This window comes from Alosa pseudoharengus, unplaced genomic scaffold (genome assembly GCF_046254945.1).
Source record: "Alosa pseudoharengus isolate Yale_2024_CS ecotype anadromous, Long Island Sound unplaced genomic scaffold, YU_APseudo_1.1 YU_APseudo_1.1_scf_8, whole genome shotgun sequence".
Taxonomy (NCBI): Eukaryota; Metazoa; Chordata; class Actinopteri; order Clupeiformes; family Clupeidae; genus Alosa; species Alosa pseudoharengus.
This window is the reverse complement of record NW_027468870.1, coordinates 35,418,058-35,436,820: the sequence shown is the minus strand read 5'-3', so window position 1 is coordinate 35,436,820 and position 18,763 is coordinate 35,418,058. Positions and strand designations below refer to the sequence as shown.

The following is an 18,763-nucleotide window of genomic DNA, read 5'->3' as shown; positions in this document are numbered from 1 at the left end:
TGCGCGCGCGCACGTGTGTGTGTGTCTGTCTGTGTGTGTGTGTGTGTGTGTGTGTGTGTGTGTGTGTGTGTGTGTGTGTGCCATAATGCACCAGCCATGTGATGAGACATCTGTGAGAAGTGAAACTGTGTCATTCTAGTGATAGACAAGATGAAGTGATGAAGTGATGTGATGAAGTGATGAAGACAAGTCCTGCAAAGTCTACAAGGCCCATGCATGCCTACGAGAAACTAAGTTCATTTTGATCCAGTAGAATTTTGAATAAATGTATTTATTTCAATACATAAATGTCAATCTCTCTCCCAACCATTTTCTAATACTACCCCATCCTCCCTCTCTCTCTCTCTCTCTCTTAAATCATGCAGGCTATAGAGCAGGCTATGAACATCTGAACAAACAGTATGACTATTTTCTTTACATGTTACATGCAAAAATATGATATGGAATTGGACAGATGGCATACTTTGTTTGCTACTCAGCACCCATTAGCATCTGGCTGATATTTTTGGTTGTTAGAAAATTCATAGGGAAAAGGCTATAGGTGATGCGTGCATAGGCAATATCCTCATTTAATATGTATAATGATGTATAAAATATGTATAAAATATAATTAATTTGATTTCACCTAAACTCAATCAGATGGTGTATTTAAAAGGCACATGTGCATAAAAATGCACGCTTGTGACCATAATATTGAGGGTGAAGGCTGGTGGCAGTGCTGCTGTTTGCAAAACAGAATACTGGAGGTCACGTGAGGGCAAAGGGTAACACCAGCTGGTGGCTAGCATGAACATCACATGAAACATTTGGTAGCATCTACAGTTCTCTCTGTGGCTTGTCTTTAGGTACAAGTTGTCTGAATATTATCGTCACCATATTGCCATTGCTGTACGTATTTTGACAAAATATTAGTAATCTTATTCTTCCATAGTAGTCCCTAATATAAATGAAATATAAACCATTCACTTGACAGATGCTAGCTAACGTTAGCTAACTTGACAGGTTAGCAGTTAATAACTTCAAGCCAGACTCATCAAGGCAACAAAAAGACTATATTAACAGCTAAGTATGTGCTGATTTGAAACGGCAAGATACCTTTCCTCTTGGTCCTCTTTCATTTTGTTTTCGCAGTTATTCCAGGTTTGTTACAGCCAACATTAAACAGCTTAGCTGCTAGTCAGATGGAGCTCCAGATTGAGAATGACGAAGAATTCTTGTCTTTTGCCCGGTGAGTGCATAACCTACGTTCCTCAATAAAGTTTGATGAGTATTGTTGTTCACAATACTCTAAAGAGGAAAACTAGAATACAATTGTAGGTGTTTGTCATCTAACATGGATGTTTAGGTAATCTAACAAAGTGACACTGTCATTTTCTAGCGTAACTAATGTTAGCTACAGGAAGGCTAGCTAGTAGCCTACTTTTGGCACTATCAGTAGTAGGCTGCTGTCCAAATTGTCTAAACCAGTTTCAATGTGAAAATCACATGGTCTCTCTCTCTCGTTGAATAAATGCAATAATGTTAGTAAGTAGTCTGTGGGAGGCTATTTGGTGCATTATGGAGAGATGGCAAAATATAGCCTAGCCTACTCAAGCAGCCTGTGTTAAAAAGAAAAACACCACTGGGAACACAAGTCTTTATGTCTGGAAAGTGAAACGACAAAAAATAGAAATAGATAAGTAATGAGTGAGTGAAAGAAGTTGTAATAAAAAAAAAAACTCCAGTAAAGTCCAGATACCTGAAAATGCTTAGGATACAGTAATAACGTGTTTGTACTTCATTACCCACCTCTATTTCAGTGTGATGGTTCTCTGTAAAACAGGTTCCCTCACCTGAATTCCTCTTTGCAGTTATATTTTGGATGAATGATGAATGCATTCATTTCTAACTAGCTTACAAAAGAAAGAAAAAAAAGTCTATGCAAAATCGGCCTGATGCAGTTTCAGTTTATGTGTGTGTGTGTGTGTGTGTGTGTGTGTGTGTGTTTGTGTGTGTGTTACAATACCGCAGGAGGTCGAAGGAGGTGCAACGAATGTGTGAGGAGGAGGTCCCACAGTCTGTATCTTTCCAGGAGCCCAGTGCTTTCCCCCAGTATGATGAGGCATTCTGGGATAGAATTGTACATCAACCTAGGTGACCAACATTGTCAATTCTTCAACAGTCACATATATCAGTTGTGTTGTGTGAACCTTGTTGTAGCGTCCCTTTGTTGACCCCCAGCCACGAGAGTCCCCATGTCAACTGCTTCACATCCCCCAGAGGACATGTGAGTGTCTGACTGAAGTATGGTATTGATATTTCCAGCTCTGTATAAATCTACACATATATATTTCAGCCATTTTTCAACTTTACAAAAAAATAAGTTTTATAGGCCTAATAATCAAAATGCGACATTGTCCAGGTTAATGCAAAGGGAGTCATACAGGGGCCACCCTCAAAACGTCGATGGGGTGAGGATTTGGCTCCGGGAGCAGAGCAGCTGCCTTCCCCAGCTGATCTGATGGGGCGCCGGCAGAAGGGGAAGCGGAGCACTGAGGTGCGGAGGACTCCAGTGATGCAGCCCAAAGTGGCCGCCGTGTTGAACCACATAGGAGATCTGAAGAGAAGACAGAGCTCCATTGACCTGTGAGGTTATATGAGGGGTAGTGCCATTTTAATTACAGGGTATATTCTCAATAATCTGGTTTATCTGGGTATATTCTCAATAATTTAGGTTTATTCACCATGTACATGCTCTGCAGGAAATTATTGTTTTGATATAGTGTCATGTATGTTAAATGTCATCATCCAGTCCACTGACAAGCGGTGAGATCAGTCAGATATCTGATTTGTGAGTCAGACAATGTAAAAGTGCTGGTTTGCATGGTGTCAGACTCCCCCTTGTGGTTGTACTGTGCAATTACTAGTGAAAACCAGCTGGGTCCTTGTTGAAAAGAGGGCAGTGTGCAATGCAGGCTATGCATACTTGTGGAACGTGTGTAAAAGCTGATGGGACTTTACGTTTTCATTCTTGAAAAAGGTAACTATATCTGTTTCTCAGGCTCAAGAGGGATATCTGGTGGAGCGACAGCAATGATTATGTGCCAACAGAAGACAACACAATGGGGTATAAGGACCTTATAGAGGCTCGGGATGAGCAATTGCTTGAGCCCATTTCCAGAGATGGTTTAAAGGAGACTCCAATCGACTTACAAGATAGCATTACCCATACATACACAGACGCCGCATTGTACAGCCACAAGGTACACGTTTAGCCTAGTGCATATTTTTTCATCGAAGTCTTTTTATTGTATTTTCTCATAGAACAAACAACAGACACATAGCAACCCACATCCCACCCATCCACATCGCACCACTGTTATAAAGAAAAACTAACAAACTATATATATATATATATAAATACAAATCACAGCATACAGATTGACTTATTATACAGACAACAGATAGCCTAGTGCATATTGAAATTATTTATCAGTTATTATGTGTAACACCTGCTGTTTTGTCCTCAGGGGCAATGTTTTACTTCAATGAACCAAATCTAGTAAACTAAATGTAATCCTCAAAATTCCTACATTTCGGCGGACTAAACGTCTGTGCTCTGTTCCGCAGCACGTGCTTCCTGGATGTGATCAGATGCTGAGTCTTGCGCCAGGTGGAAATCCCATGACAGCTTTTGTTCTGGCATCTGTGGACCGGCAGTCACAGAGAGCCTGGCAAAGCCCCAGTTTGCCGCAGGAACAATTCTGGGGATTTGGGCAAAGAACCGAGGAGTGAAAATGTTCTGTTCTGGGGCTTACAGCACTCCTTTATTTCAGATGGGGAATGCTTTCCTTCGTCATGTTTTTATCATTAATTGTCAAGGAATGTAGTCATTCACTCATGCATCTCTAGTTCATCATCAATGTTTTTTTATGATAGTGTAACAATCAAATCTTAACAGCATAAGTTAAATTAAATAATATTTCTCTCATTTTAATGTATTTGAAAATATGGTTGTTGTCATTGACCTGTTGTCATTGATATTAATGTTAATATTAAACATTCATTTTTTTCATAACAATCATCCAATCTCAATATTTCCCATTGACATTTACTTAACAAGTTATTTATTTCTCTCTGCACTCATTGAACACTGGTCTTTGAAAGTATAATAAAAAATGTTTGTGAAATGTCACAGGAAGCTACTGGTTTTATTCAGAGTACTGATAAGGACACTGCAGGTGCCAATAACATTCACACGACACTAGAAAGAACTATGAATCAATTCTTCCCTCTGGGAATGTTTTTACATACAGTCAACACCATTGTCTGACCCCCTGAAAGAAATAGGTTCCAACGTCACTGCCACTCACAGGCTACATATTTGCATGTTTGGTGGTAATGCCATTTTGATGCTTTTTTTAGTCCTTGCTCAAATATTGCCTCATTATTGAATCTAGATGTTTGCTACCACAACTGCCACTAATTGATGCAATTGATGTTGGCCTATCCAACTGCAGTCCCAAAGCTGACATTAGTTGCCTCACCGGGCATTTGTTTAATGTGTCATGGCTAGGACGCATCTCACTGCCTTGCCACAGTGGTGCCCCAAGGCTCAGTGCTGGGGCCCCTTCTCTTTGCTGTGGACACTACAGTACCTCATTGGGCCCAATCATTCACTCACAAGGCTTCTCATATCACCGCTACACAGATGATACACAACTTTATCTATCCTTCCCGCCTGATGATGCCACAGTCATGGCATGGATCTCGGACTGTCTCTCTGACATATCCGCTTGGATGAAAGAACATCACCTCTAGCTAAACCACTCTAAGACTAAACTGTTTTTTTCCAGCCACACAAACCATACATTCCAACGTCAACATCATCATTCCAACATCAACATCATCTGACACTCTCTCTCTCTCTTGCACCTACCAAGGTGGCAGGAAACTTAGGTGTCATGATTGACGCCTAACACAAGTTGTGTTATTTTCAACATATATTGTGTAACAAATAAAAAAGTAAACAACAAAAAACTGCGTTGTCCCTATCTGGACACAAAGATAAACGCAAGTGCCGCTTTTTGTTGCCCTTGCGCAAAACATACAGTTTGTTGCCTCATTATTGAATGACGAAGAATCTCGGGCCGAATCTCAGCACAAATATAAATACACCATGGGCTGCAAGAAACTGTCTCGCAGACTGGATTTGGATCAACTATCTTAATACTAACTTAACACTCCATCAGAAAACAAACTGCACAGTGCAGGGTAGACATGTCAAAACATTTCAAACAAAATGATGGCCTCCTTACACCAAACAACTTTGACAAGATTTGGGAAAGATTCTTAAAAGATTGGAGTAAAGCTTGAATAGGGGGGCATTAGTTAAAAGACTACAATCTTTCAAAAATCTTTCCCAAATCTTGTCAAAGTTGTTTGGTGTAAGGTGGCCATTAGATGCATTTCTGAACATAACACACACACGGACTGTAGGGATGGTTGATGGAGTATGTTCTTGATCTCTGCTCTGGCAAGGTCACCTACAGTAAAATGACTCTTGCACATACATGATGTAAAGTATGGTGTTTTTTTCAGAATATGTGTATTTCAGACTTTCACTTAAAACGCTAATAAAAATGTGTTTCTTGCAATTAGCAATAGGCCTCCTGTATGTATTGTGCAACTAATGACAGTATTTTGGCCCCCCTAATTACAGTATTTTTCAAATTGTATACGGCCCTGCAGGTAAGGTCACCTCCAAGCACCATTGATATCTTCCACCATGCACCATTGATATCATTAGAGGGGATGCATCCCCTCTATTGAAATCCAGAGACTTCTTCTTCTTATTATTTTTCTTTTTACCTTTTTGTGCGCGCTATTCAGCCTAAACCGATTAACGTACAAATTTGGTTGAAGCACCGTTCCGTAGATCTTCCAAGGCTTTACCGTCCTATCCGTTTTTCATTTTTGAGAAGTTTATACTTGTATTTATATTACTTGTACTTGAGATATTTGTAATTAAAAGTGTATTTTTCCCCCATAGACTTGAATGGGGGCTGTGATGTCATAATAGAGCCAGCTGCGCTCGTTAAGTAGTTCTCAGAGCAGTTCCCAGGCTAATCAGAACACTGGCACAGGTGTCACCTGTGAGGAATTCAACTGTCTCAGCTTCTAAGCATACAATCTAGCTCTACCTGAACTACACATCCTGTTAAAGTGTTTCCTGTGTGTCAAAATAAGTCCCAGCCATATCTCATGCATTCAGCAATATGTCTCCAGAACGGCTTGACGTACATGCTTCAAATTTGGTACGAGTGTTTTTATGGACTCAAAGATGAAGTGAGTTGAAGTTGGAGGTTGAAGGTCAAATGTCAAGGTCAAAAACACCTTGAGTATGATATCTCAAGAATGCCATGTCACACAAGATTCAAATTTGGTTACTCCAAAAGCACCTTTGCAGGTATCACAATTACCCTACCAAACAGCTAGCAGCAAGCTCAACAGCCTCACCAACACCCTAACCAGCTGACTGCATCCCCTCGTGTAATTCCTCGGAATTGCATTTCTAGTTGATATTGATATCTTCGTAATCTTCATTTACGTATAGATAAATATCAGTAACTTTTGGTAAGATGAGACCACATGCAGAGAATGAGAGAACCTACAATAACCTACATTTTAAAACATTTGGGAATGCCACATTTAATTGTCACTACGCTTAAATGCAACAATGGATATATTAGCACAATTTTAATGAACATGAGTCATGGTCCAACATAGGCATTTATCAAAGAATACAAACTGATGGACATATTATTATTTAAAAAACAAAAAGACAGGAGAAACAGTTTATCTTGAATAGACTTTCGGAGAGGAGAGCCAGAGGGGCCTCTGAAAGAATGCAGAGAAAGAATAGAAGAGCGTGAGCCAGATAACAGGTCCTGATAAATGCTCTATACAGGGCTTCATTGGTGGGGCACCTAGAGGGAACTCTGCTCCTGTACCTGATAAATGCTCTATAAAGTGGTTCATGGGTGGGGCACCTAGAGGGAACTCTGCTCCTGTACCTCTGGGTCTGAACCACTTGAGTTCTACTAGGCAATTTGATTTGGTAAAATGTATGCTCCTTAAAACAGTGTGCAGGTAAGCCATGCCATGAAATAGTAATGGTATAGTGTAGCCTATTCAGGTGTGCTAAAACATTTTTGTCACGTGCTCTGCGTGCACGTTCTCGGTTATTAAATCTCACTCCAAGCTGATTTGAAAAGTTGGCAGCCCAGAGGTCCATACACATCTTAATGAGAGTACTGTGCACCAACCTGACCAAGTTGTAGGCTTGGGTAATATCTGTTAGTCTTAAAAAGATGAACAGACACTCAAGGCCATTTATTGATAGACCCCCATTTATCATATGGTGTATGAAGTCCGTGTTGGTTTAGGCTACTTATATGAATGAAGGCATGAGGCAAAATAATAATCAATAATGAAGATTTTTTGTAAAATCTGACTATTATAAATGTGATACTTTCACTGGCATAGTATTGTGCGACTTTATCATGTTAGACAGCTAATGTATGCACGCGAATGGTAGTGGGCCTATTTGGATGAAAGTCTAGGGCCTTTTTTTAGTCCCAGTCTGTCCCTGCTGACGTCCATACAGTCAAGTTTTCCTAGTCTCAAGTCAGGGCCATTGCCTGTGACTTTCTCCAAGCAGACAAGTATTTGTTGGGAATAAGCTGTGTCTCGGCTCACCAGAGGAGTATGCATTGAGTGGGCATGCTATTGGCCCCCCGCTGGGAGCAATGTCTACCCAGCTTACTTGCAGTGGGTCACCTTGTCTGTGCATCCGCTCTACTGCCTTGAGCGGCGCTCGATGCCTGGGTCCACCGCACTGCCCTGGGCTATTGGCACATGGTTGAAATGTCAGGGCAGGGAGGCATTAGTGCTCAGGAGGAAACCCTGGGAAGGTGAGTGCGCTTTGAAGAGCTGCAGACAAGTGCCCCCATCCAAAGGCACCCAGCGGGTGATGCAGTGGGGTTTTTATTTTCAGGCCGTTCTCAGAGACTGACCACAGCATGCTACCACCCCCTCTCTCCTTTAATCACAATCTCCCTGCATATCTTTTGTCTGTTTTTCAAGGGAGAAGTTCAAGTCAATACCAGGCCTGACAAACAAGAGTGCAGACAAACAAGAGTGCACAGAATTCCATCTAGCCCACAATGATTGTTGCCTTTGGGAGAAGATCAGTTTTGGAAATTATTTGCGAATGTTTTGCAACTTTGTTATGACTATGAAAACATTGTCTGCAGTTACTTACTTTGACTTAGGTCCGGTATTTTCAATTAGAGTGTCTTAAATGAAAGGATTTACTGTGATCTTTGCATCTGGGTATGTGTCACAGGGCCAGCTAGTGACTAATATACTCCCACGCATTTTCTTCTCAACCAATGACGATGACATCATGAAAGTGAAAGTGGACAGAAACGTGTGCTTCTTCGTTGCCTGTGCATCTACGACACAAGAGCTTCATATAGAGCTTCAAAAAACCGGTTTGCACTATCCCATGGCGCAAAGACCACTTGGGGTGTGCCCCGTGACTGGCGCGACATCAGTCATTCTGTGCGCAGTGTCACTTACAACAGTTTGCATCTGCTTCATTCTGTTACGTTTACAATCGGAGCAGATCAATGAATTGAGGAATGATCTCATGACTTTAGAGATGAAAGTTGAAAAGACGGACATCATCAAGCGTTCGGTGAGTGATGGTTGAATGGTTGAATATAGGTCTTAGGCTACTTTGACAAGTAGGCTACCATCAACAACAATGTTGACATCTGAATTACTGACATCTAATGTTAGTACGTTTGTTTCAAGTTGTGTCAAAGTTTTCTCACTGATTTATTCACTGCATGCACAGAGGTATGCCAGAAGAATAGCAATAATAGCCTAGACAGTGTCATACAGGTATGGGACTGTTACACAGATGCGAAAGGACAGAGTGCAAGTAGAGGCAGAAGAGAGGCATCCAAACGGGGAAGAAAGCAACGGCAGACCCAGACACGGAGTGAGTCTTTGAAATATCATAACAAAAAAGGACGACATAACATAGCCTAGCTTTACTTTCCATTTCTAACAAATGTATAGTTTTTCGCAATTGCTAAAACACTAAACCCCATTCTCTGTACCAAATGCTCAGTTGAACACATTTATTTAATTTTGGGAAAACCAGTTTTCAACTAGTAAAACACAATTTGCAAATCTCATTGACTCTTTTTGCAAAACTCTAAACACATTCTAATGCAATAAAACACATTTTGCACTGTGATGCTCTTGTGATGCATAATGGTAACCACAAGTGCAAAAACACAAAGAAAGTAGTAAAACACAACTCAAAATTGATCACACTTGTTTCAAATGATGTGACAACCAATATAAGCTAGTTCAGAGTGCAGGTTGCTGAACAGTGCAGGTTCAACAATGGACAGAAACTATAGGTGAAGCATTTAGAATACATTGTAGGCTGTAGACTGTAATGCACTTCTCATCAGTACTGAAATTAAATGCCTGTCTTTTCCAGTATATTTTCCAATACTTTATTTTTTTTTACTGAATTTACATTTGCAATTGTGAAAAACTGTCAGTACCAGATCCCATAGCTAAAAGGTGTGTCGCTTAGGTCATGAAACTGTTGTGATGATGACAGTGTGGTGGAGCATGAAGTCCTTTGTGTCTCCTTGTCTATTCCAAACAGGGGAATTGAGCCTGATGTAGTCATATTTTGGCACTGACAACTTGTCTCATCTCAACCTCCCTCAGTATGTCATTATGTTGGGCCTAACCCTAGCCCTTTCTACCGGGAAACCATCTTATTTCTGAGACCTGTTTTGTCATATGCGTGACTCTTCTTATACTCAGTGTAAGAGGAGGTCATTCCTTCCATTTAAGCCTTATTGAGCCATTCATTCCAGTCTGGTGTTCAATTGACAGTATCCTAGACATTCATGTTATAGATCTATCAAAACATCTCTAAATGCTTTGCTTGATAGTATGGAATCAGCACTGATCTTTGGATGTTGAGCTTGACTCAAATAAAGTCCCTGTTACAGTCACAATAGCTAAAACACTAAACTCCATTCTCTGAAACAAATTCGCCGTTGCCTGAACACATTTCTTGAATCAATCCCTCTTTTGGCAAAACCTTAAACAGTTTTCACATATAAAACACAATTTGCAGATCTCATAGACTCTTTTTGCAAAACTCTAAGCACATTCTCGTGCAATACGATACATTACGATGCAAAAGGTAAACACAAATAGAGCACAGATGTCATACATTAAACACAACTTCTCAAAATTGATCACACTTGTTTCATGATGTGACACAACCAATATAAGTGTAAACAGGTTGCTGAACAATGCAGGTTCATATCAACAACGGACAGAAACTATCAGTGAGGCATTCAGTATATTGTAGGCTGTAGACTGCAATGTACTTCTCATTTATAGTACTGAAATGCCTCTTTTCTGGTATACAGTTTTTCACAACACATTTTTTTGAAACCTTCCATTCTTTTCTAAAAACTGTAAACACAAACACCCATTTTCAATACTTTATATTTACTGGATTTACAGTAGCCTAAATGTTGAGTTATGAAATCGTTTTTTGCTTTGTTTTTTAGATGCAAAATGCTTTACTGTATTGTAAACAATGAAACGTTATCCTGGAACTGCCCTGAACACTGTGTTTTCCATTTTGTTGATTTAGTGTCTAATGACTGCTCAGTATTGTTTTCATTTTGACTGCTTTGTGAGATGATCTGAAGGCAGTGTTTTGAGCACAGGTACAACTGCGTTTTGAGGCGATTGTTCAGTTTTGCAGAGGTTGGCAAAGGTTTTGGGAATGTAGTTTGAGATTTGGGATTTGTGTTAATAGTTTTGAGAAAAAGGTGGCAGGTTTCAAAGAATATGTTTGAGCAATTGTGAAAAACTGTATTATTGAGGAAGTGGCCACCATGTCATGAGCAAGGTGTGCAATGCTTTGTGATGATGCAGTGGGAGACAGCTCACTGAAATGTTGTATGTAGGAATAAAGTAAAGGTGCGTTTTAGAATTTTAAACTGCAGACATGAGAAATGCCTGTCATTACCTCATCAATGCTCCTAAAGGAGCCTATGCTAGTTGTAGCTGGCGCTAACACAGCTGCAATCATAAAGTGCTGTCATTGACACTGACATTGATAATGTACATATCAGAATGGGTTTGGGATATCACCTGACATTGATAATGTACATATCAGAATGGGTTTGGGATATCACCTGACATTGATAATGTACATATCAGAATGGGTTTGGGATATCACCTGACATTGATAATGTACATATCAGAATGGGTTTGGGATATCACCTGACATTGATAATGTACATATCAGAATGGGTTTGGGATGTCACCTGACATTGTGCTCCAGCAGAACGCCAGTGTGCTTCAGCAGGACGCCGTGCTTTCCTTCATCTAAAGGCTTTGTCTTCTCTTTCAAATGGTACGTTTCTCAAAAGCACCAAATATATGAGTTTTGAATGTTTTTTTTTATTAACAGTGTTAGTTTTGGTAGTGTTATTTAGCTGTCCTCTTTTCAGATGAAGAGGACTATACAGCCATAAAATGGATGGCCGCGGGGAGCCAAGGGGAGGGGCTACAGGTATCTGGAGAGACTGTGACCGTGGCGACAGAGGGGCCTTACTTCATCTACAGCCAGGTACCTGCACATGGAGGTTATGGGTTGCCAAGCTGTTGGAATTTGCTTGAAGTAATTGTAATTGAAGTAATTGACTGTAATTGGAGAAAATCACCTTTTTTTGTCTGAGGAGGTCATGTTGTGCTTCCACAAGCAGGTACTCTACAAGAGCACCACATGGGTCATGGGTCACGTGATCACTAAACGCCTCAACGGCACCGACACAAAAATTCTGAAGTGTGTAAAGAACATGCCTGACAATATAAGCACGGCCCTTAATAGTTGCTACACTGCTGGTGAGTATTCTTAATGCTCACAGCGAGACAGCACCAAAGAACAGGCAACTTGCCTGCAAGTTGTTATTTTTTTTAATTATTATTATTTTTTTTTAAATCACTGTGTCTGGTTAGGGAACTCGTGGTGGTAGGGTGGAAATAATTTATACCCATGGGTGGTGCTGTGAAATATATTTGTGTCAGAGTTTGCGGAATGTTTTAAATGATCAGCACAATTAAACAAGTGTGTAGACTTGGTCAGTACAGGAGATGAGGGCGAGAGGAATCTGTTTTTCAACCAAAAAAGGGAGGCTCAGCCTGTGGGTTTCCTAGTGGCAGCGGTGTGAATTTACTTTCATTGCAACCAGCTAGTAATGCATTGTTTTAGTTTTTAATGTGCTCACTTGATTTAAAATGTATGAAACTGGAATTTAGGAAGGAAATACCAAAATAAAAGAGTAATGCTTTGTCCTTTTTCAGGGACTTTCTTCTTGGAATCTGGAACCGTCCTTGAGCTCTCTGTCCCACGAAAGTCAGCCAAACTCGTCCTGTCTCCAGACGCAACGTTCTTTGGCATTTTCAGCCTCTGACAGTAGAGCATGGCTTAACACTCACAGGCTCATATTACTGTAACACCACTGTTACTCATGTGTACTTTATTCTGCTGCTCTATCTGTCATTCATCTCACTGAGGTCTCAGGGCATCTGAATATACTTTTGGGTTTGTAATTATCTAATTCTTGCGATGAAATAACGCTGCATGTCCCCTTCGGTTTCAAAAGTGAACATGCTTCCTTATATTTAGTGTTACGTTATTATATCTGTAAAGTTTAGCAAAGCTTGTTAATGCCTAGGGACCAAACAGTGGTGCAGGTTTGGCACTAGATTTAGTTGGGTGTTTGTCTTACTGAATGGCATGGTAACTGTTTCTGCTATTCTGCATGATATCAGGATTCAGGCAACTGTCTTGAGTAATGTTTCCGATCAATCACATGACTTGTTCATAACGTTCTGGGGTGCGTTTCCCAAAACCATAGTTGCTAACCTGTTAGCAACTTAGTTGGTTGGCAATGGGAAATTGCATTGCAACCAACAAAGTTGCTAACTTACTTAGCGACTATGGTTTTGGGAAACGCGCCCCTGATTGGGTGCTTGTTGACTCCCAGATAAAAACAGAAAGAATTAACTACATGTTCCGCATCATTAACTGTAGAGGTTGCCCAGTATATCACCATCTTAAGGCCCAGTATCAAAAGAACTTGAGGTTAAATTTCAACAGGGGAAGTAAAATACTCCAACAGGGGAAGTAACATTTCTCAACAGGGGAAATTTTCAGCCCAAAGTAGAGTATATATTTTTTTAACATTGTGACATAGTGTGACATTGATGAAATTGGATACACAAATCCAAGGAAATTGGTATCACTTTCATGATGACCCTTTCTTTGTCAGGCCACAGTGTCTTACTCCCCCTCTGCCCACTTCATCTGGGATAAGCACAAACGTTCTTTAATTTAATGGTTTATGCTATAGCAGTGTTCCATGGCAGGTGGCACTGTGGAGCTTTTTATGCTTTCACATGCAATGGCGAGTAGCCAGACAATTACTCATTTTCCTGAACTGTCAGCCAACACTGAGAGAACAGTGGTCTGCAGAGGCCTCTAATTTACACTGTTTATTGTCTTCAGCCATTATTGGAGTTTCAAGTGTATTTCAACGAAGGGCTAAAGGTAACTAAATGCTAAAATAGTGGACATTTTTTCAAATAACCAGTATGTGGACTTACTCTGTGAAATGTTAGAGAACTAATTGTTCAGGCATGTTTTAGCCTGAAACCGTATAGTCTGCATGAATGTTCAACAGTCTAATAAAAACGTCTGGTTCTGTTCTATTTATTTGTGAATGTATATGACCAGTTTTTGTATGTTTCGTACGTTTTTACATAAGTATGGATAATGACTTGTTCACACTGATCTTATAACACCCATACTCATTCAGACAACAAGCTTTTCAGCTGAAATACAAAAGTGTGCAGTGCAGAATTTTAGCCCTGTCTTTATGTGTGGTTCTAATTCCGTTTTCTAATGGTTTCTGATGAGTCATACCCGAATAGCATCTATCTTTGTCATATCCTTGCCTGAGTAGGCCATGTTTCATCAAAAAGTGCTTTACTATTCATACCCATCAACATCTGCACTTGGCAGCCATAACATTGTCATCTTTGTTAAATCCCCATGATACTTGCTCGTAGTCTTATGACAAAACAAAATGATGAACACAAGTTATTTTTAGACACATCTGAGGGAAAAAAGGATACAGTACAATGAAAACCTCACAGCATCAACAGTGAGAACCCTCTCTTTTTGCACTGTTCTCACACTCTCTTCCTCCCTCCCTCTCATGACGTATGGGGAGGGGGGGATGCCGGGGGTCGGCCAGGATAACGCGCAGCAGGAAAATGTAAGTCAGCACCTCAGGTCTTTGGAGACTTGTGGGGTTATGGGTAGAAGCTCTGCCACTGTTCACACCGAGCCCCCCGGCTCCTCCGTCCCTGCTAAGAAAAGCACCAAACATAGCAGAGAAGGAAAGGAGGATGAAAACAAGAAACTAAAACACATGTCTGAATGTGAATGAGCGGTATACCCTTTTCCTCTCATTTTCTCTTCCAGCGACTAGCGCTAACCTTTATTGTGCGGCGGGGTCAGGTTTGTGCCTAAGCGTGTAACAATCCTAGCTTTCTCACAAAAGAGGGGACTCTGAAAAGGGAGTGGCGGCTCACCCAGGTTTCCATTAACTAAATACATTTGCCCAGACTGGCTCCAGCAGTGCATATGTCTGTGTGTTTTTGAATATTATTTGCCCATTAAGCGCGACCGTGTGAGGAAGCAAACAGAGCAGCCAGAAAATGCAAACAGATAGGGAGGCCCGTATCAGAGAAATGGAGTGGAACGGAGGCGGGAGAGAGAGAAAGCGGGAAGGAAAAGTAAACAGATAACAGCACAAATCTGATGGACTATTTCACACGGCAGTGCACTGATAGACAGAGCGAAAGGTCAAGATTCATTTGAGGTAGATGGAGAAACTAAGGAGATAGAAATGAAGAGGTCAGGAGATAAACGTTTTTTGATGATGATGGTGAGATGGAGAAAGAGAGATAAAGGTGCTAAAATGAGGGGAATTCAGGTGAAGGGAGAGAAAATGGGCAGATGTCTGGTGAAGCGCATTCGTGAGAAAAGCAAAGAGAAGGAGACTGGGTGAGAGTGTGGCTGATAAGGCGACTGCCAACTCGGTGTCACCGCATTGTGACTAAGTATGTGCTGCTTGTGTATTATTTGAAATCCTGTATTTGGTTCCCATGCAGTGTTTCACCCTGACCCAAATGAAACTCTCTTTCTCTCACCCCTTCACAGTCGCCCAGTTGCACCCACACACGCTCTCTCTCTCACACACACACACACACACACACAAACACAGCCACACACACACACACACACACACACACACACACACGATAGGCTGATAAACAGCCACAGGCCGGACACCTTTCCCACAGAGAATGGAGCCAGTTGTGTCAGAGATATTTTTAAAGTTCAGCGACTCAGCACTATCCGAGACGAGGCTGAAGGTTGCCCTCTCCCTCAGTGTGCCACAGCAACACAGGAGGGGGGAGAGTGAAAATCAGAGAACAACGTTGTCACAGCCTGCTTCAATTCATTGACTATGTAGATTGTATTTTGGTCTGGCTCTGCCCAAGGCGACAGATACTGATGCACAGACACAGTGTGACATTATGCACTTCACAGTGCTCAGCTGCAGGGGGCGATGTAAACCTAGGCCTTGGGTCCGCTCCAGTCCTTGCATGTCTCTTAGGACACCACTAAGAGATAGACAGAAGGCCTCTTTTACCCCAAAACAGCTACTGTTGTCTGGGAGAAAGCACTTGGAAGAAGAAATAAATGAATAAAAATTTAGAAAAAAATATTTTCCAATCATGTGGTCTCATTCATGCTAGGTAGTATTAAACAAATCATCAAAAGGATTGAAGTCATATTAAAGCTCAAGTTGCTATTGATCGGAAGGTTATTCTCACTTTGGGGGTGTAATTCAGAGAAGTTTTTGAAGGTCCCCTCTGTCTCCATTTCCAAAGAGCTTGGCACAGAGTATGAAGTTTCTTTTCTCTCACTGGGCCCCGGTTCAGAACAGAATGTCTTAGGAAACATTGATTCAAATCTCCAGTCTCACAAGAGCAGAAAAAAAAACTTTAACAAAGTATTTTCCTCGGCAAATGGTTGATATATGTCTGAAGATACAACACCTGTCAACACAATCTTCAAACACACACCTATACGCACACACACGCACACACATGCACACACACACAGAAACATCCACTCACAGTATACGCACACACACACACACATACATCTGTGTGTGTGTGTGTGTGCGTATACTGTGAGTGGATGTTTCTGTTTCTGTGTGTACAGTACACTACATACAGTACACTACATGCCGTACGCACATACTATCTATATATAGTATGTATGTATGTCTGTGCATGCACCCATATTGTCTAATGGTATGCTTTTACGATAAATCTGTTATCTCTTGTGTGCGGCATGCTTTCTCTCCAGAGCAGCAGCACAAAGGCAGTGCGGAGCTGGAATGCCAGTGGGAAGCTGAGGAGCCGCGTGAGTGTAAACATCTGTTTATTATTCCACGACAGGCGGGCAGGCAGGAGAGGCAGGCCAGGCGGGCGGTCAGCGGGGTGGGGAGTTCCCTGCACTTCTGCTTCCGGTAATGAGAAAGTGGACCCTGCCTTTTCCCCTGCCGCGCGGCCCCGAGTGCCGACCCCAGGCACACAGTGCGCGCTGACAGCCCCCTGGCCATTACCTCACTGACCAACACAATGCTCCCCCGCAGCCAACGGGATATGATGGGCTTTAAGTATATCGGCAGACTGTACAGTGGAGTTAATGTAAATAACTGGGGGCCGCTCTGAGTGCTGGTGGTGGAAGTAGAAATGTGTGTGTGGTCATGCTGGGTTGGTAAATGAGAGGGTATGAAAGCTGGGTATGTTAAAATGGCAGCACGGCTATGTGAGTGCAGTGAATGGGTTCCATACTGAAGATGAGTGTACGTCTAATGATGACACTGGATCCAAGTGTAATTAGTTTGGGGGTGAATACTGCCTCATGTCTCATCACTGTGAGTGATGGCAGAACTGTCTACCGTGAGACATTCGCCTGCAATATATTCTGTGGCTAATCTGTGGTATGTGTGGCTGATGTGGATTATAGCTCCTACTCTGTCACAGTAAGGTCAACATTTTGACACTTACATGTTGCATACCATAGCATTTTACATAACTGTGGTACAGGCACTGAAAGAAGAGGTAATGCAATTTTGAAGCAAGATAACAGTTTGATATTGTTGCCTTATTCTGTGGCTTGTGTATGGGGCTTTGGACATCTACACATACTAACACTATCCTGTGGCTTATACACAATGCGGCTAATACACAGGAAATTACTGTATGTGACATAGTGCAGTAGTGTGGTGATGCGCGAGGTAATGCTGCTAGTGTGATGATGATCATGTGTGAGATTGTGTGGGTAGTGTTACGGTATATGAGGGTTTTATAATGTATGAGAGTGTGTGGGTGGTGTGGTGATGTGTGAAGGTATTATAATGTGCAATGTTATGCTTTGTGATGGTAGTGTATGAGGTTATGTTGCTAGCGTGCTGATAGGCGTGGCAGTAGTATGTGGTATGGTATGGTAGTGGCTGTTGTGTGAGGTTATTGTAATGTGCCAGGTTATGCTGTGTGATGGCAGGGTATGGGGTGAGGCTGTGTGATGGTAGTGTATGAGGTTATGTGTGATGGCAGGGTATGGGGTTATGCTGTAGTGTGCTGATGTTGTGTGAGGTTATTGTAATGTGCCAGGTTATGCTGTGTGATGGCAGGGTATGGGGTGAGGCTGTAGTGTGCTGATGTTGTGTGAGGTTATTCTAATGTGCCAGGTTATGCTGTGTGATGGCAGGGTATGGGGTGAGGCTGGTGGGTTGTGCAGAGCTGCTCTCCCTCCCTTCAGTCACACTCCAGTGAACAGAATCAGTGGAGCTGAGGCACTCTTTGATCTTTACCCCTAATAGAGCTCCTGCTTTAATCCTCTCCCTCCCACTTGTTCTCTCTCCTTCACTCTCTCTTTCCCCCTCTTTCTTGCTCTCTTCCTCTCCCTGTGTCTTTCTCTCCCTCCTGTCCTTTCTGTCTCAATCTTTCTTTGTCCACTCTCTCCTCTCTCCTCTCTCTCTCTCTCTCTCTCTCACCCTCCCTCGCTCTCTCTCCGACCACATCCACTTCTTCAACACATTAAATTGATTCGCTCTGAGAGAGCCACGCCAGAAGTCATTTCAGCCTGAATCTAGTTTCCCCTGCCTCTCGCCACAGTTCAGCTGGAGTTTGACAGCAGAGCTTCAAAGATAACAGCATATTGGATTTGCCTCTTCTGGTGTGCTTCACCATGTGTTTGTCTGTACGTGTGTATATCTCAATGAACATTTTGTGTGCAGATGTAGGTACATATGTGTGTGTTAGTGTGTGTGTGTGTGTGTGTGTGTGACACATTCGGACAGAGATAGAGAGGCACACTGACAGACCGAGAGAGAGGGAGGGAGGGAGGGAGAGTTTGTGTATAACAGAGACAGACAGAGGCAGAGTGAGAGAAAAGAGGCTGCAAGATGGAGAGTGTATATGCAATCCATGTCCATGC

At 41.8% G+C, this 18,763-nt stretch overlaps 1 protein-coding gene across 2 annotated transcripts; it reads left to right on the top strand.

The window, feature by feature from the left end:
* The first annotated feature begins 8,502 nt into the window (after positions 1 to 8,502).
* tnfsf13 (TNF superfamily member 13) lies at positions 8,503 to 14,217 on the top strand. Of its 2 annotated transcripts, none has more exons than XM_076274554.1 (6): positions 8,503 to 8,743; positions 8,953 to 9,052; positions 11,456 to 11,524; positions 11,622 to 11,740; positions 11,874 to 12,015; positions 12,475 to 14,217. In XM_076274554.1, exons 1-6 carry the CDS (start codon positions 8,552 to 8,554, stop codon positions 12,582 to 12,584), a joined length of 732 nt encoding a protein of 243 aa, XP_076130669.1. In that variant the 5' UTR covers positions 8,503 to 8,551; the 3' UTR covers positions 12,585 to 14,217. The 2 variants fall into 2 exon arrangements, with proteins under 2 accessions (XP_076130669.1, XP_076130668.1); XM_076274553.1 differs by having other exon boundaries at positions 11,453 to 11,524.
* The last annotated feature ends 4,546 nt before the right edge of the window (positions 14,218 to 18,763 follow it).

Excerpts from the sequence above, each read along its gene's own strand:
- tnfsf13 (XM_076274553.1), top strand. The coding sequence starts at position 8,552 with ATGGCGCAAAGACCACTTGGGGTGTGCCCCGTGACTGGCGCGACATCA. Across the intron at positions 8,744-8,952 it reads CGGACATCATCAAGCGTTCG|GTATGGGACTGTTACACAGA; the intron begins GTGAGTGATGGT and ends AGTGTCATACAG. Across the intron at positions 11,525-11,621 it reads TTTGTCTTCTCTTTCAAATG|ATGAAGAGGACTATACAGCC; the intron begins GTACGTTTCTCA and ends TCCTCTTTTCAG.